The 22,802-nt window shown below is 35.8% G+C and overlaps 2 protein-coding genes across 6 annotated transcripts in view; one reads left to right on the top strand and one right to left on the bottom strand.

The window, feature by feature from the left end:
- Positions 1-6,611, bottom strand: part of IFIH1 (interferon induced with helicase C domain 1) — a 51,409-nt gene extending 44,798 nt beyond the window's left edge. Inside the window, exons 1-2 of one of the 2 annotated variants that reach the window (XM_011358488.2) lie at positions 5,778-6,611; positions 13-181 (exon numbers count right to left, since the gene is read on the bottom strand). In XM_011358488.2, coding sequence (XP_011356790.1) covers positions 13-181; positions 5,778-6,230 — 622 coding nt within the window. In that variant the 5' untranslated portion in view covers positions 6,231-6,611. The remainder of the gene's footprint in view (positions 1-12; positions 182-5,777) is intronic. The other variant, XM_023529744.1, reaches the window with a different exon arrangement.
- Positions 6,612-6,694: 83 nt separating this feature from the next.
- Positions 6,695-22,802, top strand: part of GCA (grancalcin) — a 37,951-nt gene continuing 21,843 nt past the window's right edge. The window contains exons 1-3 of one of the 4 annotated variants that reach the window (XM_023529751.1): positions 6,701-6,803; positions 9,098-9,264; positions 11,148-11,363. In XM_023529751.1, the coding sequence (XP_023385519.1) occupies positions 11,240-11,363 (124 nt within the window). In that variant the 5' untranslated portion in view covers positions 6,701-6,803; positions 9,098-9,264; positions 11,148-11,239. Of the gene's footprint in view, positions 6,804-9,097; positions 9,265-11,147; positions 11,364-22,802 lie in introns of all 4 variants that reach the window. The other 3 variants (XM_023529756.1, XM_011358467.2, XM_023529770.1) reach the window with 3 other exon arrangements.

Here is a 22,802-nt window from a genome sequence, read left to right as displayed (position 1 = left end):
AATTAGAAATACCTGCATTGCCCTCGGAGGCACTGTCGCCAGTTAACTCCCGGACAAGTGCATCATTTCCTGTTTGCTTCAGGACAGTCAGAAATGTAGAAAACCAGTTTTCTTTCTGCACGATCCTTCTCAGTAGCTCTCTTACACCTGCTTCATTTCCACTATTTTCTGCAGCAGCAATCTGTTTTATGAGAAAAGTAGAAGAAGATCAAACATGTGAATAAATTTAAAAAGGAAACAGCCTTTAGAAAAATTGAGCAATTAAGCATAAATAAAGACTTCTTTCAAACACTAAAGAAAACAGCAGTGCCACTTGTAGCAATAAATGTTTTACCTCAGTCATTGTGAATAAGGGATGCAAAAGAAAGGGCCTTTACTCCCTAGCAATATTATGTCTATTTGCATCAAAATTTTTTTCTGGATATCTAGGGCACGATTTTTCTTTTCTACCCATGAAGTCTATAAATGGGAAATCAAACATTTCTTATCAGTTCAACTTTCTTCGCTATTACCATTATAAAGTAATTATTATCACAGATTTATATTCTTGCCTATTTAATACTGGTAATATTTATCATTACTATAATATTTTTCTTAAATTTGTGCTTATTTAATACTATGAGACAAATTTATTTCTATACCTATTCCTTTTTTAAAGTAGGGGGAGAATTATTTCTATTCCATTCATTATAAGCCTTAGCCTTCGTTTAATTTTATTTTTATATTAATCTAGAAAATCTTTCTAAATGTGGATCATTTGTCACGTTATCATTGTCACAGTGCATCCCCCCAATTCTTAATATAGCACCAAACATTTGGAGAAAAGACTAATACAAGCCACATTTAGACCAGAAAACAATTAGGACATTATCAGCTTGCTGTATCATAGGCAAGCTACTTTATCTTTCTGGGCCTCAGTTTCTATATGTGTAAAATGAGGCAACTGGAAAAAAATTTCAGGCATTCTCCATCCTAGCGATACATCCTAGAATCATCTGGGGAGCTAGAAAGAATACTGGTGTCTGGGATCCACTCCCAAAGATCCTGATTTATTTTGTCTATGCTGGAAAACTAGACTTTTTTTTTAAAGCATCTATTAATTCTAATCAACATCTTAGATGAGAAATACTGACTCAGATACTCTCAAAGGTCCTTTTTAACATTTTCTCATCTTCTACATGTATAATTTGGATTGTTTACCTAGTATTTCCTACAAAATTTATGTATTTTCTAGAACCTATAAATATATGTTATAAGCTTTTAAAGTCAGAAATTCATTTGCATTTTTGGAACAATGTCTTGTTCAATTGATTGTAAGCTCTTTTTATGGGTGACTGAGCAAAGCATCTATCTTTACAAATATTTCACCAGTGAACACTAGTATGTAAGTGTACAGCACGATTTCTACCCAAAGAAAGTTTTAGTCTTATTAGCTAACAGTTAATAATGCTATAATAAAAGCTTTGTTTATATTAATCCAGCAACCCTGGAGGTACCTGAAGAAGGTACCAATATTAACCCATTTTACAGATCAGAAGTCCAAGGTGCAGAGAATTCCAGTTACCTACTCAAGAACACGAAGCTAGTAAATGGCAGAGGTAGAACTTGACCACAGGCAACTGGCTTCAATGCTGCCTTCTTGTACTATAATTATAGCTAAAACTTTCTCTAATTTTAAATTCATTTTCAGGCAAGAAAGGTTAAAAGGACTACTTGAACTTAATAAATTTTAGATGATTTCAGTCCATCTCCTCCACAGCATTCTCTAAGCACATTCTTCTTCATTACCTACCTTTTTTCTAACTTGATTAATCTCCTAATGAAAATTTTGTCTTTGCTGGTTTGTAACATCCTTATTATTATCCGCTATTAATCAGAAAAAATTTTCTAAAAAGAACAAGTGAGGCACTGTAACGAACACTTTTATTAAAAACCTAAGCATATTATATCCACTAAATTTTCTTAAACTATTAATCAGTTAAATTGATTTTTACTATAAAATTACATTTGTCAAGCTTGCTTTGTCCTTACTGAGTTCAGGTATTTAAGAATCATTATGCCATTATTTCCTATAAGTATTTTTATTACATGAATGTGAATTACATATAATACCTATCATTTTTGTCAGCTTCATCAAGATTCTGAATTTTTAAGGAATCTTCTCAGCTTGGGTGTTAGAAAATGCATCAATTCCCTTTGAAGCAACCATATGTGTGTGTGTGTGTGTGTGTGTGTGTGTGTGTGTGTTCTTAGTTAATCTGCTCTCCTAAAACATAGTAAAGATATTAGATTCCAATACACAAATTTGATTACTTAAATTCTTGGGAGGTAAATACTTAGACTTGAGGCTGCAACAGGACGTATAATGATTCCCACACATATTTCTCCCCCATTGAACTTTTTCTCTGAATATAAAATTTTAAATGTCAACACATACATTGATAGCTAATTTATGTAATATAAAATAAGTATAAAATTGTGAGTAATACAATTCAGTGCTTTCATAGTCTAAATTCTTTGATCTATGTTTTTTCTTTCCAACAGAAATCTGTGAAGAAACCAAGATATTTCCATTAAGCACTAGCATCCTAAAACAGAAGCAGGTGAGAACAGAGGCACTCTCTAGTTAAGGATCATTCTGTAATAATGATCCATAACGTGACTCTTGTACTTATTGCTGAGTCACTAGTATTTATGATAGTGTCTAGCATATGCTAGACATTCTTTAACTATTTGTTGGAAGAATGAACACTGATCAACACTACAACACAAGCTCCATGAAAGTGCAGAAAATATCTGTGCTATTCTCCAAACTTTTCACCACTATTGTGGCACAAAAGTGTCATTCTATCAATTTAAACCAAATAAATGAATAAATAAATCAATTAAATACATTTCTTTGGGAAAATACTGCACACAAAACTAAATCTAGGATCATTTTAAGAAGTTCTGATGTATGAGGAAGAGGGACAGGGGTATGGATGTTGGACTCCTAAACTAACAGACCAAGTAGAAAATGTCTACTGGAAAACAGGAAAAGAATTAAAATAAAATATGTTTTTTTAGAAGTCTCAATTACTTATTTGAATGCTACTTTAAGCTGTCCAAAAAGCAAATTTTGAGCACTTATGTTCACCACCCATCTGTTTCCCAATGCTTGACAATGTAATTCATTATATCGTGTGTTTCCAGCTCTTATTTCAGACAACTCTTTGGAAATATATTTAACCAATCATTTAAATGTTAATCAACATTTATTAAGTACAAACCCTATGCCTAGTCTTGGCCAGGTTCTGAGAGCTTAAACAAGAAAAATATAGTTTCTCCTTCGAATCAAAGTTTAATCCAGGGACTTTGAAAAGCAGATCTCAATTTCAAAATGGAAGATTTACCTAAATCCCTGAAACTTTAAATTCACAAGGAAATGTAATCAAATGAATGATAATAAAGGTCATCATCATCATATCAAAATAGCTCTTTATTATTTATAAAGCTTTTTCCTAAACATGGTTTCGTATTTACTGCAATATTGTGAGTGAGAGGAGAAATTATTATTATGTCCATTCTTCTGGATAAACTTAGGATCAGGGAACTTGAATAATGTGGACCAAAGTAACATATACAGAAACAAAGATCTTAAGTCCAAGTCTTTCCACTCAAATTTCCCATGCTTTTCTCACTGGACTTTACCATTTAAGATAAACATTCATCGATGACCTCAACATCAATATAGCTTCTTCTGAACCTAATGTATCCTTCCCATCGTCTGTCAAAGATTATTTTTGAGACTGACAATACATGTAAAATGATGTGTACAAAAAACATTTCATGATATCAGAGACCCTATTCTCTCCTTAGAGAGCTTCAAACACATAGATCCTCCATCTTTCAGAGCCTCCTTTGAAACATGAATCTAGGAGAGAGTTCGAATTGCTTTGGGTTGCTCTGGCCTTAACTGCTACTACTACACAAATGTCCCTTTACTTTTTATCTTCTTTGTGTCAACTCCCTTGCATTACTGCTAGCTGCCTCCAAGCTTGCCAGAATCAAGAACTTGGATAAAATCTAGCTGGCGGAAATTCAATCCAGGCAAGACAAAAGTGATGCTGATAGGCAGAAGTATTTAGAGTAAATAAGGAGAAGTGCTGTTTCGCTGGCAATCGGGACATCATACCCACCAAACATAAACAGCTTTGTGGTGTTACTGGACTCTGTTGCTTCTGGACTTCCTAACAGCTACTGTGGCTGGAAATGCCATCTTCCATCTCCAGCTGGCTTGAAGGCTGCATACTGTCTTCCAAATTAAGATTCTGCCACAGTGATGTACACATTTGTCATATCCAGCTGGACTACTATAATGCGTTCTAGCTGGTTCTCAATACACAAAACTACATAAACGCTACAGACAACAGTATAAAGTAATTTACTTGTTGGGAAAACCAGCCATCGAAATTAGATGCATGCTTGGGTCTTTGGACAGGCCTCAGAGCTGTCAAATCTACAAAGGAGCATCTACAAAAGACTAACTCACATCACAGGCTGATAATGAGTCCAAGCCCCCAAACTTTGTAACGAGGATCCAAACAGTTAATGAATCAAAAAGTAAGAGAGAAAGAAAGAAAATTGTCAAAATCATAGCACATTAGACAAAGCCTCAACTTTTTGTCATGGGTTTATTTGCCTATATGCCTTTCAAAATAAGACATTCGACTTATAACCTGGAATAAGTCAGATTCAAATTGGTCTCCGTTTTTATACTTCACAATACATTCTCATTCTTTGAAAAATGATGAACAATAAAACATTATATTAAGTGCAAAGTCACCTGTAAAATTCACCCTATCAAAATTCCACTTAAAAAAAATCCACTACTCCTTCACTAATAAGAAAAACTGCAACTAATAGACATACTTTTTCAATGAATTATCTCCAACTTTTGATTCACAGAGAAAGTTGAAATTTTAAAGAAAATAACGTGTTATATGTAATTTCTCTATTTAAACTAAGATTAAATGGCATAATGTATAACATAGGCTAGAGATTGGAAATTTTTTTCTCTAAAGGCCAGATAATAAATATTTTAGGCTTTGTGGACAATATGGACTCTGTCCAACTGCTCTTGAAGTACAAAAACTGTCCTAGTACGTAAATGAATGAGCGTGGCTGTGTTCCAATAAAGCTTTCTTTATGAACACATACAATTTAAAATCTAAAAACCTTCTTAGCTTTGGGGCCTGTAAAGACCAGTAGCAGTCTGGATTTAGCTCATGGGTCATGGTTTGCTGATCTCTGTTCTCTTGAAGTATATTAAATAAGACACAAAATTCCATACCATCAGGAGCTAAATCCCTAGTTCTGCCATTGTCTTCCTAGATCTTGGGCAAGTTACTTAACCTGCTTTAGTTTTCTCGGCTGTAAAATGGAGTTAATAGCATTAAACACCTCAGTGTTTTTGAGCACGAACTCTGCTAAAACATTTTGCAAGTGATACTAATTGTACATTGTAAGTGGTCAAAAAACGTTACTTATTAGCATACATTATTATTCTCGAATTAACATCTCTAGCTCATTTCAGTGAAAGGATTAGAAAAATAGCCTTTTTGTGTTTAAAATTTTCAAAATTATGTTTTAAGTGACTAGATATTTTCTTCTCAAGAAAGGAGGGAAATGGGTTTACCCAAAGATATCACAGACCATTTGGAACCGGGGAAATGAACGGCCAGCCCCAAGTTGTAAAATCTGCCTAAAAGCCCAGCTCTACCTAAACTGACACCTACCCGATTTCTGTCTTCAATTGTCAACAGTTCCTCCTCCAGACATTTATCCAAGACATCTCTAACCAGAAGCTTGTCCACCAGGGTGGGCTGAAGGAGGTTCAGTAGTTGGAGACACTCATCATGAGCGTTCTCAAAGGATGGAGAAGGCAAGTCTGTGAGCTCAGGGTTCACGTAGCGGGCAGCTAAGGGGCTGCCTGCTCGCTGGAGGGCCTCTACAAACACCCTAGTCCAGCCCGGGGACCAGACTCCCTTCTCCAAGGTGCTCAGGAGCTGTTCAGCTGCGTTAATGTTCCCCATGGTGGTGGCCGTCCTCTGTATCTGCTCCTTCATGTCTGCAGACAAAAAAGTTAGGTAGTCCAGTACAGGCTCCACCTGGATGTACATTTTCACTCTGGCCCGGAAGCACGAGATGAGATATCGGAACCTCTTGTCTGCAGAATACTCATTCGACATCTTTCCTTCTCAGCAAAGGGAGAAGTTCTCCCAAGTAGACGGACAGGTTTCTGTTCTCAGCTCAACTGGTGCGATGCGTGTACCACTGTCCGCTGCCTTGGCGTAGCAGGGTCTGCAACTATGTACCTGACAGCAAAGGAGTCGCCTTCAGGGTCCCCAGACCCGCGCGCAGGGCGAGGTGCTCGCACCTGGCAGGTGGGCGGGGAGTGCCTGTTCTGGATGTGGCGGCAGGCAGCGGAGGGCAGACAGCGCCGCACCTCTGACTCTACGGTGCTCGCCGGGGCCGGGACTAGGGAGCCGCCTCTGCTCTCTCGCGACGCAGCTCTGAGTCCAGCTTTCCGCCAGGCAGTTCTTATAGTTTGCCTGACTTTGGTTTCTGTTTCGATTCTCCTCTCCAGGTCTTTCCAAACGTAAGCCACCGCGGGGTGTGGCTGTTTCGTGGGGGAGGAGCCACACTTTGGTCAGTTCCGCCAAGGAGAGTCCTTTGGCCAAGGGCACTGTTGAAAACAGAAGAAGCGAACTATCTTCCCCACGGAGTAAGACACCAGCGCTCCAGCAGTGCACCTCTTACAGGTATTTTGTCTTCCTTGAAGAGTTCTGCCTCAAAAAATCAGACTCACCCACAGCCGTCTTGCATAGCCTCTTGTCAGCTAAAATGTGGAGGGTGTGAAAGCGCGTGATTGGGGACTTCCCAGCCTAGAGATGAACAGAGAGTGAAGCCAACCGAGAGTTCCCTTTGGCTGGAGAATGCGAGCAGGTTCTGGTCCCACCAGAGTGGTAAAACTGCAAGGGACAAGAGGAGAGACGAAGTAAGAAGATATATCTATAGAGCTGTAGCCCCAGAACTCCAGGTGAAATGACCCCTACACCCTTTCTAGATGTAAACCTGACCTCCAGTGGGTCCCCAAGAACTAACGCTTGGGAAATATGTGGGAGGTTATGAAAAAAAGTGAATCATGATAAACAGTTAACTTTAGTGCCTCATCTGCATATTATAGTATTTGGTTTTGATCAGGGCCTGGTGACAGAGCAGAGAGACTTTAACCAACAACTCAGCTTAGGAGGAAGTCAACAATGAAAGTTTCCTATCTCTCAGCCTGTAAATTCCCCATATTCTTTAATATACAGCTTTCCTTTAATAAAACAAAACAAAATCTCCAACAACTTATTTTTGACATAGCTGCCATTCTTTTCTTGGATTCAATACAGCAAGTTTTGGCTGAAGCAGCTAGGAACTTAATTAGCAACTAATGTACCAACTTGTAGTAAACATCAACATTTGTCTATGTCACGAGGGAAAAAAAAAGACACCCACACTGCAAAATGGCAGCTTCATTTCAGTACAGAAGCCACATAAACATGCGTCCTTCATGTTGCTAGTCAAGCATTCTGCTGCCCTGGGTGACTGTGGGTGGTAGTATATATGCTTTATAAGGAGAACTTAATAGTCCAGAATTATATGGGGGATGGAGGGGTTGTATAGGCTATCAAAAAGATGTATTTAAGAAAATTAATTTGTTAGCAATATTCATTCAAAGATGTTTGGATGGGCTAAGGAAACCTGGCTATAAAAGAAATATAGTCTTTGTGTTTACCGGAGGCATACAAAATATCCAACTGAGCACATTATATATAGCAAATTTATTCTCTATATAATAAAGCTAAGGCTTTTTCATTCTTAAAGGATTGTAAATTGATTGAAGAAAGGACATATTTACACAGTGACCAGTATAACACAAATAATAGGACCTTGATGATTTTCTCCCTGATGGGGAATTTTATTTGCCTTGACTCTAGCTGCTGGCCTAATCTCAAACACAGTGAAAGCTGCTGAAGTGAAATGAAATCTTAGCCTTATAGGTAGGCCCAATTTATACTATTGTGTTTCTTCATAAAGCACTATTACATCTTCATGTAATTTGGACATTTGACCTTGTGCTTAGGTAGAAGAGAATCAAATTAGACGTTTCTACAGAAGTATTCAAATTATTAATTTTAGTTATTAATTCTATCTTTTGGAGCTATTACAAGAAAGTTCCCCACCCCCTTAATGTGCCAGCAAGTTTCATTTAGTATGTTAAACAAAAAACAAACAATGTACAAACCAAAGACATTGTTCCCGGTACTCATCCTTTTGTCTTTTAGTTTGAAACACTGTGGAATAAGAAGAGATTTCTGATTAAATATGGGAAAATAATGTCATCTTAACACCACGAAATTGCTGGCCTGTTGAGAGAGGATCAAAAGCAAAAGTTTAAATGTTTATATTCAGATCATTCATTCGAATTAAAAAAATGTATTAAGTACCTGCTATATCACCAGCACTGCTCTAGGTACAGTTAATAAACTTAAACAAAGTTTCTACCTTTATGGAGCTCACATTCTAATGGGAGTGGGAAGATGCATAATAAATAATAATTAGAAAAATACAGTGTGCCAGGTGAGGATAAATGCTGTGAGGACAATGGTAAGATCTATTCCTAAGTATTTTATTATTTTCGATGCTATTATAAAAGGGACCATTTTTTTTTAATTCAGCTTTTACATAATTGGTTGTCGGTGTTATAGTAACACTATCAATTTTTGTATGTTAATTTTGTATCCTGAACCTTAATGACCATTGAGGAACCTTAATGACTTTTTTGGTGGAGTCTTTAGGATTTCCTACATAAAATCTGCAAAAAGAGACAATTTTACTTCGAGTTTCAGAACTATGTTAAATAGGACTTGTGAGAGTAGGCATCCTTGTCTTGTTCCTGATTTTAGTAAAATCTAGATAATGCACATTACAGTTTTTCTGCCCTTCCTAACTCTCACCATTACCATCACATAATATCCATCAATAACAATTCATTTTTACTCTCCAGTAGGAATCACTCTGCTGAATGAGGTGCAGTGATGAGTACTGAGCATAGGTGGGAGTGCCTGAAGGAAAATTGAGAGAAACCTCTTTTAGGAATCTACCATATTTTTGATAGGACTCCTGGAGGAAGGAGGTTGAGGAAACAAAAGCCAAGCCACAATATCTCAAAATGTATGTTTTTTTTCTTTATCTATATTTTTACATCATGATTTAGTTTACTTTCTGTTTGAATAGACTTTGTCCTCTGTCAAGTTTTTCCTGATAGCTTTCATTTCATCCTTCTCACTGTTTTCCAAATGTAAGTTTCTGTTTCTCCTTTGAGGTAGGAAATCCTGCTGATATTTGTCTTTTTCTTTTTTCTAGACCTGCCTATTCTTTTAAAACCCCAAAGAAACATTTTAAGCAGTCTCCATCAGTTTCAAAAGCCACCTCTTAGCATTTTGTTCTATAAATAGCAAGTCAGGAATATGCTAGATAACAGGTTTCCACTGTTATCCAACTTTTCATTTAAGTTTTCTACAATTAAGAAGTAGTAATAATCATAGCTGCCGCTTCTTTGACAAACCAGAACTACAATGTATGGCCACACATGGCAGTAATGCCTTTTCCAAAGAAAATTAGAATAAATTTAGTTTACTGAGGAAATCTTTCTAGAATTATTATTGTTTCTACATTTATTTACTAATCGTGTCAATGAAGAGCCCTTTCTGTGTAATTTAGAGTCAGATGGCCCTAACCTAGCAATATGGAATTGTGGTTAAACATAGAGACTCTAAGTTCGGGATGTCAGGATTTATATCTCAGTACTACTTATTAATTGTGGTGTGATCTTGGGAAAATCAGCTCAAACTTCTCAGTTGTAAAATGAGAATGATACCTGTACCACATCATAAGGTTGTTCAAATGATGGACTCTAAAGTAAAGCACTTAGCACCAAGCCTGGCATGTTATATTTGCTCTATAAGTGAATGCCAGCATTCTTATGTAAACAATGAATAAGAGATATTGCTAGCCCTCAAAGAATGTGCACTTTATGGAGGAAATAAATTAGTTGTGTACATAAACACTATATAATAACTCGACATGTAATTAAATTTTTAGAAAGGATCCCTTTTTGTAAGAAATGGAAGTTGATATGCTGATTTAGCAGAACAGTTTATTAGAAGGATACTATTATAGCTTTATATCTCAAAAACATAAGTAGGTACAAAATAGAAAAAGAAATTCTGGCTAAGTTTACTATATCATGATACGCATTTCTTAATTACTTCCACCAATTCATTTATAAAATTCTGGTTTTAAGTATGCACACACAAAAGCTTTTCTACATAACAAATAGTTTTAGCCCAAACAAAAAATCTGGTGTCTGTGAAAATTTTTCCAAACATCCATTTTTCCAAGTGCTCCCTTCACAGCTTAAGTCCTTTCAAAAATAGTTATTTGTGCATGCTTTAAAAAAAGAAAAAAAATAGTACTTTTACTTCAGAGGCATTGACTGGCTGTGCTTCTTTTATTTTATTTTAAAATAAATACTTAAGAGCAAACTACGGTCAGATGCAATTAGAATGCCACTGTCTTTTCCTTGAAATCATGGTTGACATTAATCTAGTAGACATTTTGGAGTTAGCTATCTCAGCCTGTGTCCATTTGGATTGAGTGGTGATTGTTCTAATCGCCTAATACCTACCCCATACAATTAGTTAATTTTTTTTATTTCACCTCTGCTCACGTTATAACTGAAAATTTTAAAGTAGGAGTAGGAATCCTATAGAATGAGTTATTGAAATCAAATAGATAAATCGAAACAAATTTTTGAATTGCTAAATCACTAAGGATTGAACTAAGATTTTTAAAAAATAATAAAATTGTCGGTTATAAAATATTTTTATTATTAATGTACTAGATATCAATTTCATTTAAAAATCTTTAATCTTATCTGATCTTTTACTTTCTAATTTTTTAATTCATGTTTTATGATATGATAGTTGTAAATATTTTCTAAATAAATAGATATCTCTTTATTAAGGTTTATGTTAAAATATTTTTACTGATAGGGATCAATAACAAAGTACTTGAAGACCACAGCTCTAGAGAGCCTCCCAAGAGCTATAGATTATGATGAATTTGAAGAGCAAGATTGATAAGGATGGAGAAGAAAAATGCATATGTGAAAGGAGAGAAAACTCTGGAAAGAGAAGGGCGAGTCAGCATTTACATCTTGGAAACACTAGAACATGTCAAGTTAGTAGTATTATTGCTTTATGACAAAGGTCAGTATACTAAGTTCACACATGAAACCTGAATATATTTCATATCCTATTGCCAGACGTGTTGTCTAGCAGATTTTTCTTAAATTGAATATTTTAATAAAAACTTTTTTATTTAAAAATAGCTTATGTTCACTGTAGCAATTTCAGGGAAGAAATCATATAATATTAAAGAAGATTTATGAATTACTTGCAATCTCATCACCCAGAGATAAGCATTTTTAATATTTTAATTGTATTTTCTACCAATATTTTATTGCGCGAATATATGAGTATATGCATGTGTGTGCGTGCTTACACACATTCACCGTTTGTTCAGCAGAGAGTGAGTTGAGATGGTCTCAACTTCGAGGAAGCAATCTCCAAAGAAGAGTTCTCTGTAGGGGGATCATGTTAACATGCCAAGGGAAGAAAGAACCCGTAAGAGATTCCCTATGGCAGGGATGGCCAAGGTCTTTGGGTAGCAATGCCTAATATTGAATTACATGTTTATTATTGTGCTGCACTTGCATAATCGCCCCTTGTTAGTTCCAGATCTTTCAGAAAAGTCTGCCTATATAACAGGCTTATGATGTGGTAGTTTGGTTAATAAAGGAGGAAAGTCAGTGGCCCCATGTGGCACAGAAAGAAAGTGTATCTGTAGAAAGTGAGACAGGGAGCATGGATTGAGAATTCCGTTCAAGGAAGACAATGAGAGCATAAGTCCTCCAAGAATCCTCAAACATCTTAGCAGCTGTGCCAGGCTTCTCCTGCTCTGTGGGACGGCAAGGGCCCTCTCAGGCATGCTTTCAGCTGCAAAGCAAAGAATGTATGACTAAATGTGGCTCAGCCAGAGGGACTGATTTTGTCTCACTTAACAAGAAGAGCCAGTGATTCATTGAGGTTAGAACTCTGGAATGTGTCCTGTAATTTTCTTGGTTTTTCTCTCATGGTTGCAAAATGGCTCCAACAGCCCCAAACATCATTTTTAATTCCAACTTTAGTTAAAAGTTGGTTCTAGGGGGTGAGAGCGTAGTGTTTCTCCCCTTTACCTTCTCCCAACAGAAAAAGGGAAAAAGATACCTCAGGAGTCCTACAGCAGAATTTCTCATAGATCTCATTGGCTGGAACTGGGTCGTGCCCACCGCCCCTAAAATAAAGTGCTACCTGCTCAAAACATTTTAAAAATCTCATTTCTAATAGTAAGGCATTGTTTGACACAGGCACTCAAGCAAATTTATTTATATATTAAAATGTAAAGATGACCCAAGGCAGGCTAGAAAACTTGTTTTCCAGGTGGTTTGACTTTCTGAGCACACTCATTGCTCTGAAGAGTATTCCCAACAGGAAGTGCTGAAGCAGCCATTCAATACCTTGTTGTGGCAGCAAAGGGAGCTAGGAAATGTTCTCAAGCCTAGCTGCATATTAGACTCACATGGAAAATGTATTGCATTAGAATCTCCATGACTGAAACTTCAGTGTCAGTTATTTCTCTTTTCAATTCCACTTGAGATTGTATTCTTCAGCCAGAGTTGAGACCTAGAAATCAGGGCCAACTGAGAATACAGATGAGTCTCATTATTCATAGCAGTTATGTTCTATAAAGTTGTTGTGAGCACTGAATTAGAAGATATCAAATCACCGCTCCCAGGGAAATACAGAACCGGGTTCCCGTAAGCCAATGGTCACATTTCTAAAACCGATCAATATATAACCTTGTGTTTGTGTGTGTTTCTGTTCGGACACACCTTATTTAATATATCTTGTTGATTCATTAATGTTACATTCACAATTAGCAACATTATAATATACCTGAATGACATATTTTCTAACATATTTTTTTTTGTGAGGCATATCACAGTTTTCCTGTGCTTAGAAACACTAGATAACACTTTAGGACTATTAACTTTTAAACAGTGAAATCACCAACAAAAAGCACAAAAATGCAAAAAATTGTCAGTAAATATACCATGAAAAGGACGCTTGTTTACAGTATGAAAGCTGAAACAAGAAGGCAGAGCATCCCTTTGGTCAGCCTCAGCTGGAAACGTGCACATCTGGACAACACAAATTTTTCACTGCTCTGCACATATCCGCCAATGACAGTGAAAGCACCAAAACTAATGTTTTTAGGATTACAAATAAATTTTAATGAGTAGGGAAATAGGTTCCGGGTATAACCATGAAATTTTGGAAAATTTGATTATACTTTATAGACATATTTCTGAATCATTTGTACTAACTCAGTTTAGCTAAAGTTATGATATAAATGAACATACATTTTCAGCAATTTATTAAAAGTGATATAGTTTGAAACATTCATCTGCCAAATCCATTGCCCTGGGCATTGCCAGATATTTGCTTAGAAAACATGAGACCTATTATGCATCATAGAAAATATATATCTTAATGCCAGTAACCTCTTGGACACTACAGAATGTAAATCTCTAGTTTATAGTTTGAAAAATTGGATCATAGGAATTCAACTCTAAAGGTCGTCTAATGTCTCAACTGCAGAGAAAGTAATAAGGAAATCTGAATGTGAGTGACTGGAAGAATTTTTGCTTATCTCATTCCTAATTGTTGCCTAGACTCTTGGTAGTTCACCAACCTATATAAATTCAGCACAGAGAAAGAAAAATATAGGGGGAATTCCTATATCATGAAAAAAAACTGTCTCGCTCACAGTAAGTAAATGAAGTTTCTTACACTTTACCAATTAGGAAATTCTAGTTCCACACAAAAATAAGCTTTTCTGCATAGCCATTTTTATTGCAAGTTTATCATACCCTAGGTGACTGATATTCAAACTGTACTTTGAGGAAACTTAATGTGACTTAAAGATACCTTAGAGGGTGATGGAGAGAAATTCAAGGGGCGAGGCTGTGAGCCCCACTTCTACTCCAAAAAGAGCAGATTGACTACTATTATCTGTATATTTTGCAGTTTCATACTTTGAAAGGTGTTTGAAAAAACCTCTGTGCTAGTAATTCAGAACATCACGTATAAAGAATTTTTACAAAAATAGAAATATTGTATCAGAGCCTTCTAAGACTATCTCATATTTTTATATGCCCAACCAGTAGCAATATGAGTTCTAGTTGGACGTCTATCTGCCTTTACCCCATCAATTTCTCATAGAGCCAAATATTAGAAAAGTTGGGCAAGTTCTGGAACCAGTATACCATATTACTGAAGGAGGGAAATGGACTTCAGTTACATTATACTGTTATTGTTATAAGTGAAAGAAAGCATGAGTAAAATCAGTAAGTCAATGAAAAGATGACACGCTGATTTATTAAGGCTGAAAATTATACCATGTTTTACTTTAAAATTGTACTAAATTTTATAATTTAAATTTATAATTAAAATTAAATAAATTTAAGTTTTATAATATTTTAAAATATTTTTATAAAATATTCCTGATTACTCCTAAAAGAATTAATTTTTTCTTTTCTGAATTTCTAATTAGTATGTGTATATATGTGTGTTGCAGTTTTTCATGTCTATATGCATATTTATGTTGAGGGTATATAGATTTAGCAGCTCTAGGTGAGCTTGCCTAGTCCTTCCCAACCCCTAGAACTAGTATAAAATTTTAGAACTTATTTCACATTGGTGGTTTCATTTCATTGATTCTTTTTCCTTCAAATGCAATTAAAACCTCAAGAAAGACATATTTTACTATGAGGGAGATTTTTTTTTTTTAATTATAGAGAAATCCAAATTATTACTACAAACGATCTACTTTAAAATACTTCAAGATGAAAGGTTTATGATTTTAATTGATAGATGAATATAAATAAACCTGCAAGTATGGACTGTGAGTGAAATCTGATTTTATACATTTCAGAAATGTTTCGTTTTTCAGGAATAGACTGCTTATGTGCTGTATGTTGTTAATTAGGAATTAAGAATGATATTAACATTTAATTTTTGTAGAACACCATAGTGAACTGTGAAGAAAATCTGAGCTTTCTCACAACATGAATTCTGAAAGCCAGCCCAGATTCTTGGTTGAGGGGTGGGGGCAAGTACTGCCTGTGGCTTGTTATATTCCCTGAAACCCAATGACACAGTGTCTCCTCCAAGGAGCAGCAAACACAAAGCAGCCTAGGCCAAGTCCTTAGACATTTTGCTGTATCCGCTCCATTCTCACTCAGAAAGGTACTAAGTGGGGAAGCCTTTCCTTGCTTGTTTCCTTAGGCTACTCTGTACTGCAACCGATGATGATGGTGTTGCCTCTGCTGCCACCTTGTGGAGTTTTTATTATCAAATCTTAACTACGTCAAACTGATTTGGCTGGTTTCAAGCAAGTAAGATTGTAATTATGTGCAATTATAGATTTTTTGACAGAAAAGGGAGGTAATCCATATATCTCAAAGGGAAGATAAAACCATGGCTATAATTTAGTATGAACTTAAAGTATTATTTTTTATAAAAGCAGAGAGCAACTTAAAGAGGAAATATCCCTATTTTGCAAAGGAAGAACCTAGATTCATAGACTTTGTATTACATTGCCCAACATCACACAGCCAACAGTTGAACTTAGAGTCAGTTATCCATCTCTAAATTATTTATTGCATAGTTCCTTTGAGTTTGCATAGATAATAATGACTAGAACCAATTGTTTTAAAATGTAGGTTTTATTATTATTCCAGTATAAAGAGAACGATAGATCAGGATAATTGCCATTGAAAAAGTAGTTTGTTACAGTGTTCAAGATGAGGGAACATATCACATCATGCAGGGCCACACAGGGAGAAGCACCAGAGTCAGTCAGTAAGGAGAGGATAAAGGCAAAGTATGGGCAGGAGCTTTGATTTTAGTTTCCATGGGAAAGGTAAGGCAGAGTTAAGCAAGATTAGAATTGGCTAGTTTGAATAATTCCAGCAGGCTCTGGGACATAGGAGCTGTCCATAGTTGCCTGGTATCTGGCCCTGGGAAGATTAGTGCTGAGGAATACTGTTCTAGGAGTGTAAGAGTCGGAGAGAGGAGGTAGTTCAGAATATGGGCTCCGGATAAGATAGTTTGCACATTAAAAGCACACTCTCTTGTGAGTCATTTGCTATCTCTAAGAACTGGCTGTTCCTGGTAGGGGCAGTTTCTTTCCAGCCAGCCAGGCCACAGATGCCATGTCATCAAGAATACAGAAAATATAGTTAATACACCAATTAACTTACTCTCTTGAAATTAGACAGTGTGTGTGAATGAATGAAATCTGTGTAGTGAATAAAGAGAAATTGTCTTAACTCTGATATTGGTATTAAATTATTATCTACATGATATGGTTAGCTGATTGATAGTTTTCTACATGATTTGTTTCCCAAATCAATCAGGAAGAAGTATCCAAATTGATCTAAATATCAGCTGACTTTTTCCATTACTGAAAAACTATGATAGGGTCGTAAGCTTGAAGTTAACATATTTTGCTCAGTTAATACTTCAAAATTGAGATAATAATTATTTAGTAGTTAACTTTATACTGAAAGAGCTATATTTTAGGCACATGTTTTCTTAATAGAAATCAGTTTTGTTTCTAAACAGTTTTACTTTATGTGCACATTTATTTAAAATAATGTACAGAAAGACATTTTATACAGGAATTTTAATTTAAATATTTGATTTTTCTTATCCATATACATAGATATTTGCTATGTCCCCACCCACCCCTTTTTGGCACTTTCTATTCATTTAATTATGTTTTCTGATATCACTAACTACCATTTGTGCAATTTATGAGCAAAGTGTGGCCTGAAGATTCTGTTGCTAGATTACATTCTCTTTTCTCCCACTCTCCCCTTCCTTTCTCCTAGACTGGTTGCCATAGTGCCTCTTGGAATGGGTGGCGCAAGTCTGTAAAAACCTGGGTTCTCTCTTATTCTCTCTCTCATCTACATAGCTTAGTCACTCAATCAAGTATTTGGATTTAATTAAAGAGAAATTCACCATAATTATTCTATAAATAATTCACCATAATTATTCTATAAATAATTACTTTATGCAATTGATCTGGGTTTTTGCCTTCCAGAAAAATTACATAGGTTGAGTCTTTAATTAAAGAGTTGTAAAATTTTGGCAGGATTGTGAGTCTAAGTTGTGGAATTTCTTTTTCTTCACTGCATTTGATATTTTACACTAGTCTCTGAAGATCCATGCTCCACTATCCTGTACTGTTCCCTGGGAGGCTGGCCTTTATGGATTATATCCTTAAATTTTCTTTTCCTCCGGATTCTGATTGGGAACAGCCAATTGGCAGGAGATCAGAGGCAGGAACAAGAGTGAAGTTGTAGTATGTGTTCCCTCAGTTCCCTTCCATTTAGTTCATCAGGCATCCCTCTACTAAAGGTCATATGTCATGTGACCCTCTCTATAACAGCTACTCTTTCTGGGTTTCTAGAAGTGCTTCCTTGCCTTGCCTCCTCAGTTTAAGGGTGGTAATGTATCCACACTGTTGCTTGCATTGAGATGCTAAACCATCCCTTATCAGTGCCTCTTAAGAATTTCAACACCTTTGTAAATTGTAACTTTATTGCAATCCCTTAGTTACTGTGTTTGAATGTGCCATATGCTTTTTTGGTGGATGAGGCAGCAATTGAGTTTTGTGGCTAGAGGCCAGAAAGCAAAGCAAATGTCCAAAGCTAAATTGAGCAGATCTTGAATGGTACATTAACTGAGCTCATTACACCCACATGGGTTGCTCTTGACACCATCATTGGTCATGGGTCCTCACGTGTGTTCCTACAGTATATGTCATAATTCCAATCCTCAGGGACCATTGCTTCTTAATTCTTAGATTTTTAAGCAACTTAAAAAGCTCTACACGCGGGACTTGATTCATTCATTCATTCAAAATTACAGAAGCACTGTGGGTCATCATTTTCCAAACATGAAAATTAATCAGGTCATGTTTTGTTTTAAAAAAACATTTTGCAACTGTTTTGATCTGTATCTACAATACAATTTATTATTCTCTTAGCTTCCTCTTAAAATGTAATTGGTGTTACTTGTTTCGTAAGATCATTGTGAAGATCACATGTGATAATCTGCTGTGAAAAGCATCATGTGCTGTTTAATTAAATAGGTTGTAATTTTTTATTCTTATGACTAGGTTTTATTTCCACCAATAGTTTGATGTGGATTGGGGTGAGCGGCAATCTTATCTTCAGACATACACAAAACATCTGAGAATTAATGTGGAAATGAGAATAACTTCAGCTTTTAGTCAGACCATAATCTATGTAAGAACATGGCCACTTTCACGTTTTTGATTAAAATATTTTTAGTTTTTTGTAACAAGACTACTCTCACTTAATCTACTTTACACATGTTCAAGTTACCAACCAAAGAGATAAGCACCAGCAAAATAAAAAAAGTATTCATTCAACATTATTTCATTTATATCTTTCTAGAAAGATGGTTTTGTAAGTGTATGATTTCATGTTATGAATATGGAGTCCAATTGATATTCACGAGCATGAAAGTTAGATTTAAAATTTAAGATAGGCGTTTTTCCAATATTGCCCAAGTAACAAATTACTTTATTGAGGCTGTTAATCATCGTGTTGTTGCATTTATTGAGCATTACTTGTGGACACATATTTGATCAACATTATACATATAGCATTTCTAAAGAACTCTGCATCTAATCCAAATTGCCTAAAGGGACATAACAACCCAAGTGAAAATGTATATATTCAGAAACTACTACTCTTCACCTTTCTGAAGAGCCCTGTTGACATTTTTCATATATGCATTACCGTTTATTTAAATTGCTTTAGAATTTATGCTTTTGCCAAAAGAATACTTAATATTACCAGAACTAGAAACAGACAACTATGTTGTTGAAAGTTAAATAAAGTCAATTTATCAAGTTGCTGGTCTTAGAAGTAAATGGTAAATAATATTTATTTTTGTCTTATTCAGAAGGCTTATTATTTCTGTCTGTCCTCACTAGTGGGCAGTAACCCTTAAGCAGTTGCTGAAAAAAACAGTTTTAGATTTATAATAAAATTATTACAGGATGGTTTCATTTTAGACTGTAAAACTTTTATGCCTTATGCAAATAACACATATAGAGCCTTCATTATTCCTTATTAAAAACACAATGAATAATTTCTGGGGAAAGTACGATAATTATTGCATGTATGTCAATTAAAACTATGGCATGAAATCTATGTGAATACATTTTAGCATGAAATAAATACTAGAGTGGATTGAAGGTGAGAACACAACAGTGGATGTTATGACTAAGTGTATCTTCTTCCTCACCTTTCAGATATTATGCGCCATAGAATGAACTGTGCCCCTAAAATTCATTTATTGAAGCCCTACCCCCTAGTGCAATGGCATTTACAAATGGAGTCATTGAATGGTAATGAGCCTTAGGTGAGATTATGAAGATGTGACCATCATGATGGGATTAGCGTCCTTATAAGAAGAGATAGCAGAGCACTTGCTTTCTGTCTCTCTCATATGCTGAAGAAAGGCTATGTGTGAACACAGTGAGAAGGCATCCATTTGAACCCAAGGAGAGAGTTCTCACTAGACCTCACCTCATTGACACCTTTATCTTGGACTTTCAATTTCCAGAACTGTGAGGAATACATTTCTGTTGTTTAAGCCACTCAGTCTACGATATTTTGTTATGGCAGCAAGCTGGCTAGGACACTGTATGTAGTTTCTCAAGCTACGTGGATTTAAAGGTTGCCAGAACCATTTTGCACATATAATAAGTTACGCCTTTAATACACTAGGTCATAAAGCTACTTCTATTATTCATTAATTTTGATGAATATGATGTCAAAAGGCACTAATTTTTTGGGCCCCTTTAACTCCTATTACCAGCATTAGCAATTAACTTTCATTTTAAGGCCCTTTTGGAGGAACACTTCCCACTTCACTGCTTCTCAACAGTTGCTGCATATGTACCAAGTGGAGAATAACAAAGTTCATTAAGATGCATATCTCGGGTGATTGGTAGGCCCCTCACTAGCTAAACTGGTACTCCAGCCAGCTGCTTAGATCAATAACCTACATGACACTGTCACTTAGTCTTATAAGCATCTCAAATTGAACATGTTCAATATTGATTTTTGATTTGGCCATTCCAAACAGCTAAACCTCCAGTCTCCACCATTGGCAAAGATAAACAAAGCTAGACACTAGTTAAAGTGGTAAGGATGATTTTAATTGGTAATATACTATTAATAACAAGGAAATAATAAAAATAATAATAGCGAAAAGACTCCAGCATGAATTAAACTCAACTCTGATTTGTACAGAGGTGACTGGGCATTTTGAAAGGAGAAACAAGAATGGAGAAGGGGTAAGTGGGGCTCTGTATTGTCAGGGAAGTGAAAAATTACAAAAAACCCCACCAAACTATGAGGAGGGACATTTTTGTAAATGTATGTCCTTTTTTAGGCAAACAGGGAGTAGAGAGCTTTTCTTATTTCTTCTCAATTGTCTTCAGTTCAAAATAATCGTATGTCAAAGTTGCATAGTTTGAGATGGCATATTCTGCTATCCTTCAGTAGAAATAATCCTGGGTAGCTCTTTCTCTAAAAAAGATATACATTGCCAAGAACTATAAGGACTGGTATTTCATCCTACTTGCAAGCTAATGAGTAGCACAGTTTCACAGAAATTGACAAGATATGAAATTCTTCTGTTAGAAACTAAGGACTTTATTACTCAAAGCACAACAGGCAGCAGGAACTTCGTACTCTCTTAGAGTCCTTTTGCTCCCAAGTCCCACAAGACAAAATGAAACTGCTAGGTGGGTGCTGCACAATTAGTGGGTTTGTTTCAGAATGGAGGAACTCCAAGCTAGGAAAGTCCTGCTAGCAAACCTGCCCAATCTTTAATTTTGAGGGAGAGATGATCTTTGCTATCCTGCAACAAATCTTTCCTTGAAGGAAATACTATCCTTATTTTTGAAACTATTTCTGTAAAAATGCAAGAGAGCCATGGAGACTTGACTCCAACATACACAAATATAATGCATCAATAAGGCTATTATGATGAAAAGATGTACAAAAATTCTGACCAGATATTTGGACTAACATTGTAAATGTAAAATCCTGGATCCTTTCTGAGCATTTCTTTGAATATTTAGTTAATTAATTAGAATAAAACGTTGCAAATATTTGTTTTGCTTTGTAGTGCTTTATCACTTGATGCTTTAATGAATCGTATGTTCTTTCCTCATATTAAGTTTTTCCATCTCCCTCCATTTATTTATTTATGCTAATAATTTAACCTTACCAGCTAAAGTATTTTTTACTGTGTTAGAGGAACTAACACATATTTTCTCAACAGTGGCTTGTACCTTAGCAATCTTCCTTTTCCTCTGCCTCTTCCTTATGAAATTAGGCTTTACAAGGTTCAAAATGTTTCTCTTCTGTAATGAAACTGAGCAACAGTTGCTCAGCTTTGCAAGGTTTATTTCCTCTGCTAATAATTAACTCTTTCCCCACATCCTTATTTTAAAGATACGTTTTAGCAGTTGTCTTATTCATCAGAGATAACTCAAAATAATATAATTCTGTTTTTTTGTTTGTTTTTAAGCTAAAGCTTCAACTATCGTGTCACGTGTGTATGTATGTGTCCTGTCCTTTTAAAGCTGGAGCTACACATTTAAGTTTTGGAGAAAAACAGAATTGTCAATTACTATTACTTAATAAATTAAATAATTGAGCATTTAACGTTTTGCCGAGTGATAAATACCAAGATGTTCTTCTAGGTGGATATAATTAGGAGGTACATCTTAAGAGTGACCAAAGGTTGAGTCATTAGTAGGGTACCAGATAATATACAGGATGTTCTGTATATTATCAATGTATAAACAGTGAATTTTTTAGTATAAGTGTATGTCTCCTGCAATGTTTGAGACATACTTATAAAAATTCAGTTTATTTGAAACTGGATATCCTGTATTTTTATTTGCTAAATCTGGCAACTCTAGTTACCCTTTATGTATTAAACTGCAAATAACTTTTTATTAAATTTGGAGGTCAAGTGGGTTTTAGCTCAGAAGCACTCCCGTTGGGGCAGAGGTAAAGGTTTCAAAATGCTGTTTATGTGATATCAACGCTACTCAAAAATAAATTTAGCTCTGCAAGTTTTGAAAGTCCACAAAAAAAACTGGGGAGTAGGTTAAAAGAAGTGATGGTTGGTATGTGGCTTCTACGGAAATAAGAAACAACTCTGTAAAGCTTTCTCAAAGAGGGAGAAAGTAAACCTTGCAAAATCTTCTTCGCGCTTTAGTAGGGAGAGAGCGCGAGACCTGAGTGAACCAATAGGAGCAGAGCAGGTAGGGGCTGGGCGCGTGAAGCTAATCAGAGATGAGGTGGGTGGGGCTAGGCTCCGGAAAGGGGCGGGCTTCGGCAGGGCGGACTCCGACGGGCGGTTCTCAGCCAATCGGAACCGAGCACGGTGGGGCGGGACTCCAGGAGGGGG

This window comes from Pteropus vampyrus, unplaced genomic scaffold (genome assembly GCF_000151845.1).
Source record: "Pteropus vampyrus isolate Shadow unplaced genomic scaffold, Pvam_2.0 Scaffold2, whole genome shotgun sequence".
Classification (NCBI taxonomy): domain Eukaryota; kingdom Metazoa; phylum Chordata; class Mammalia; order Chiroptera; family Pteropodidae; genus Pteropus; species Pteropus vampyrus.
This window is presented reverse-complemented; position numbering and strand designations above follow the sequence as displayed.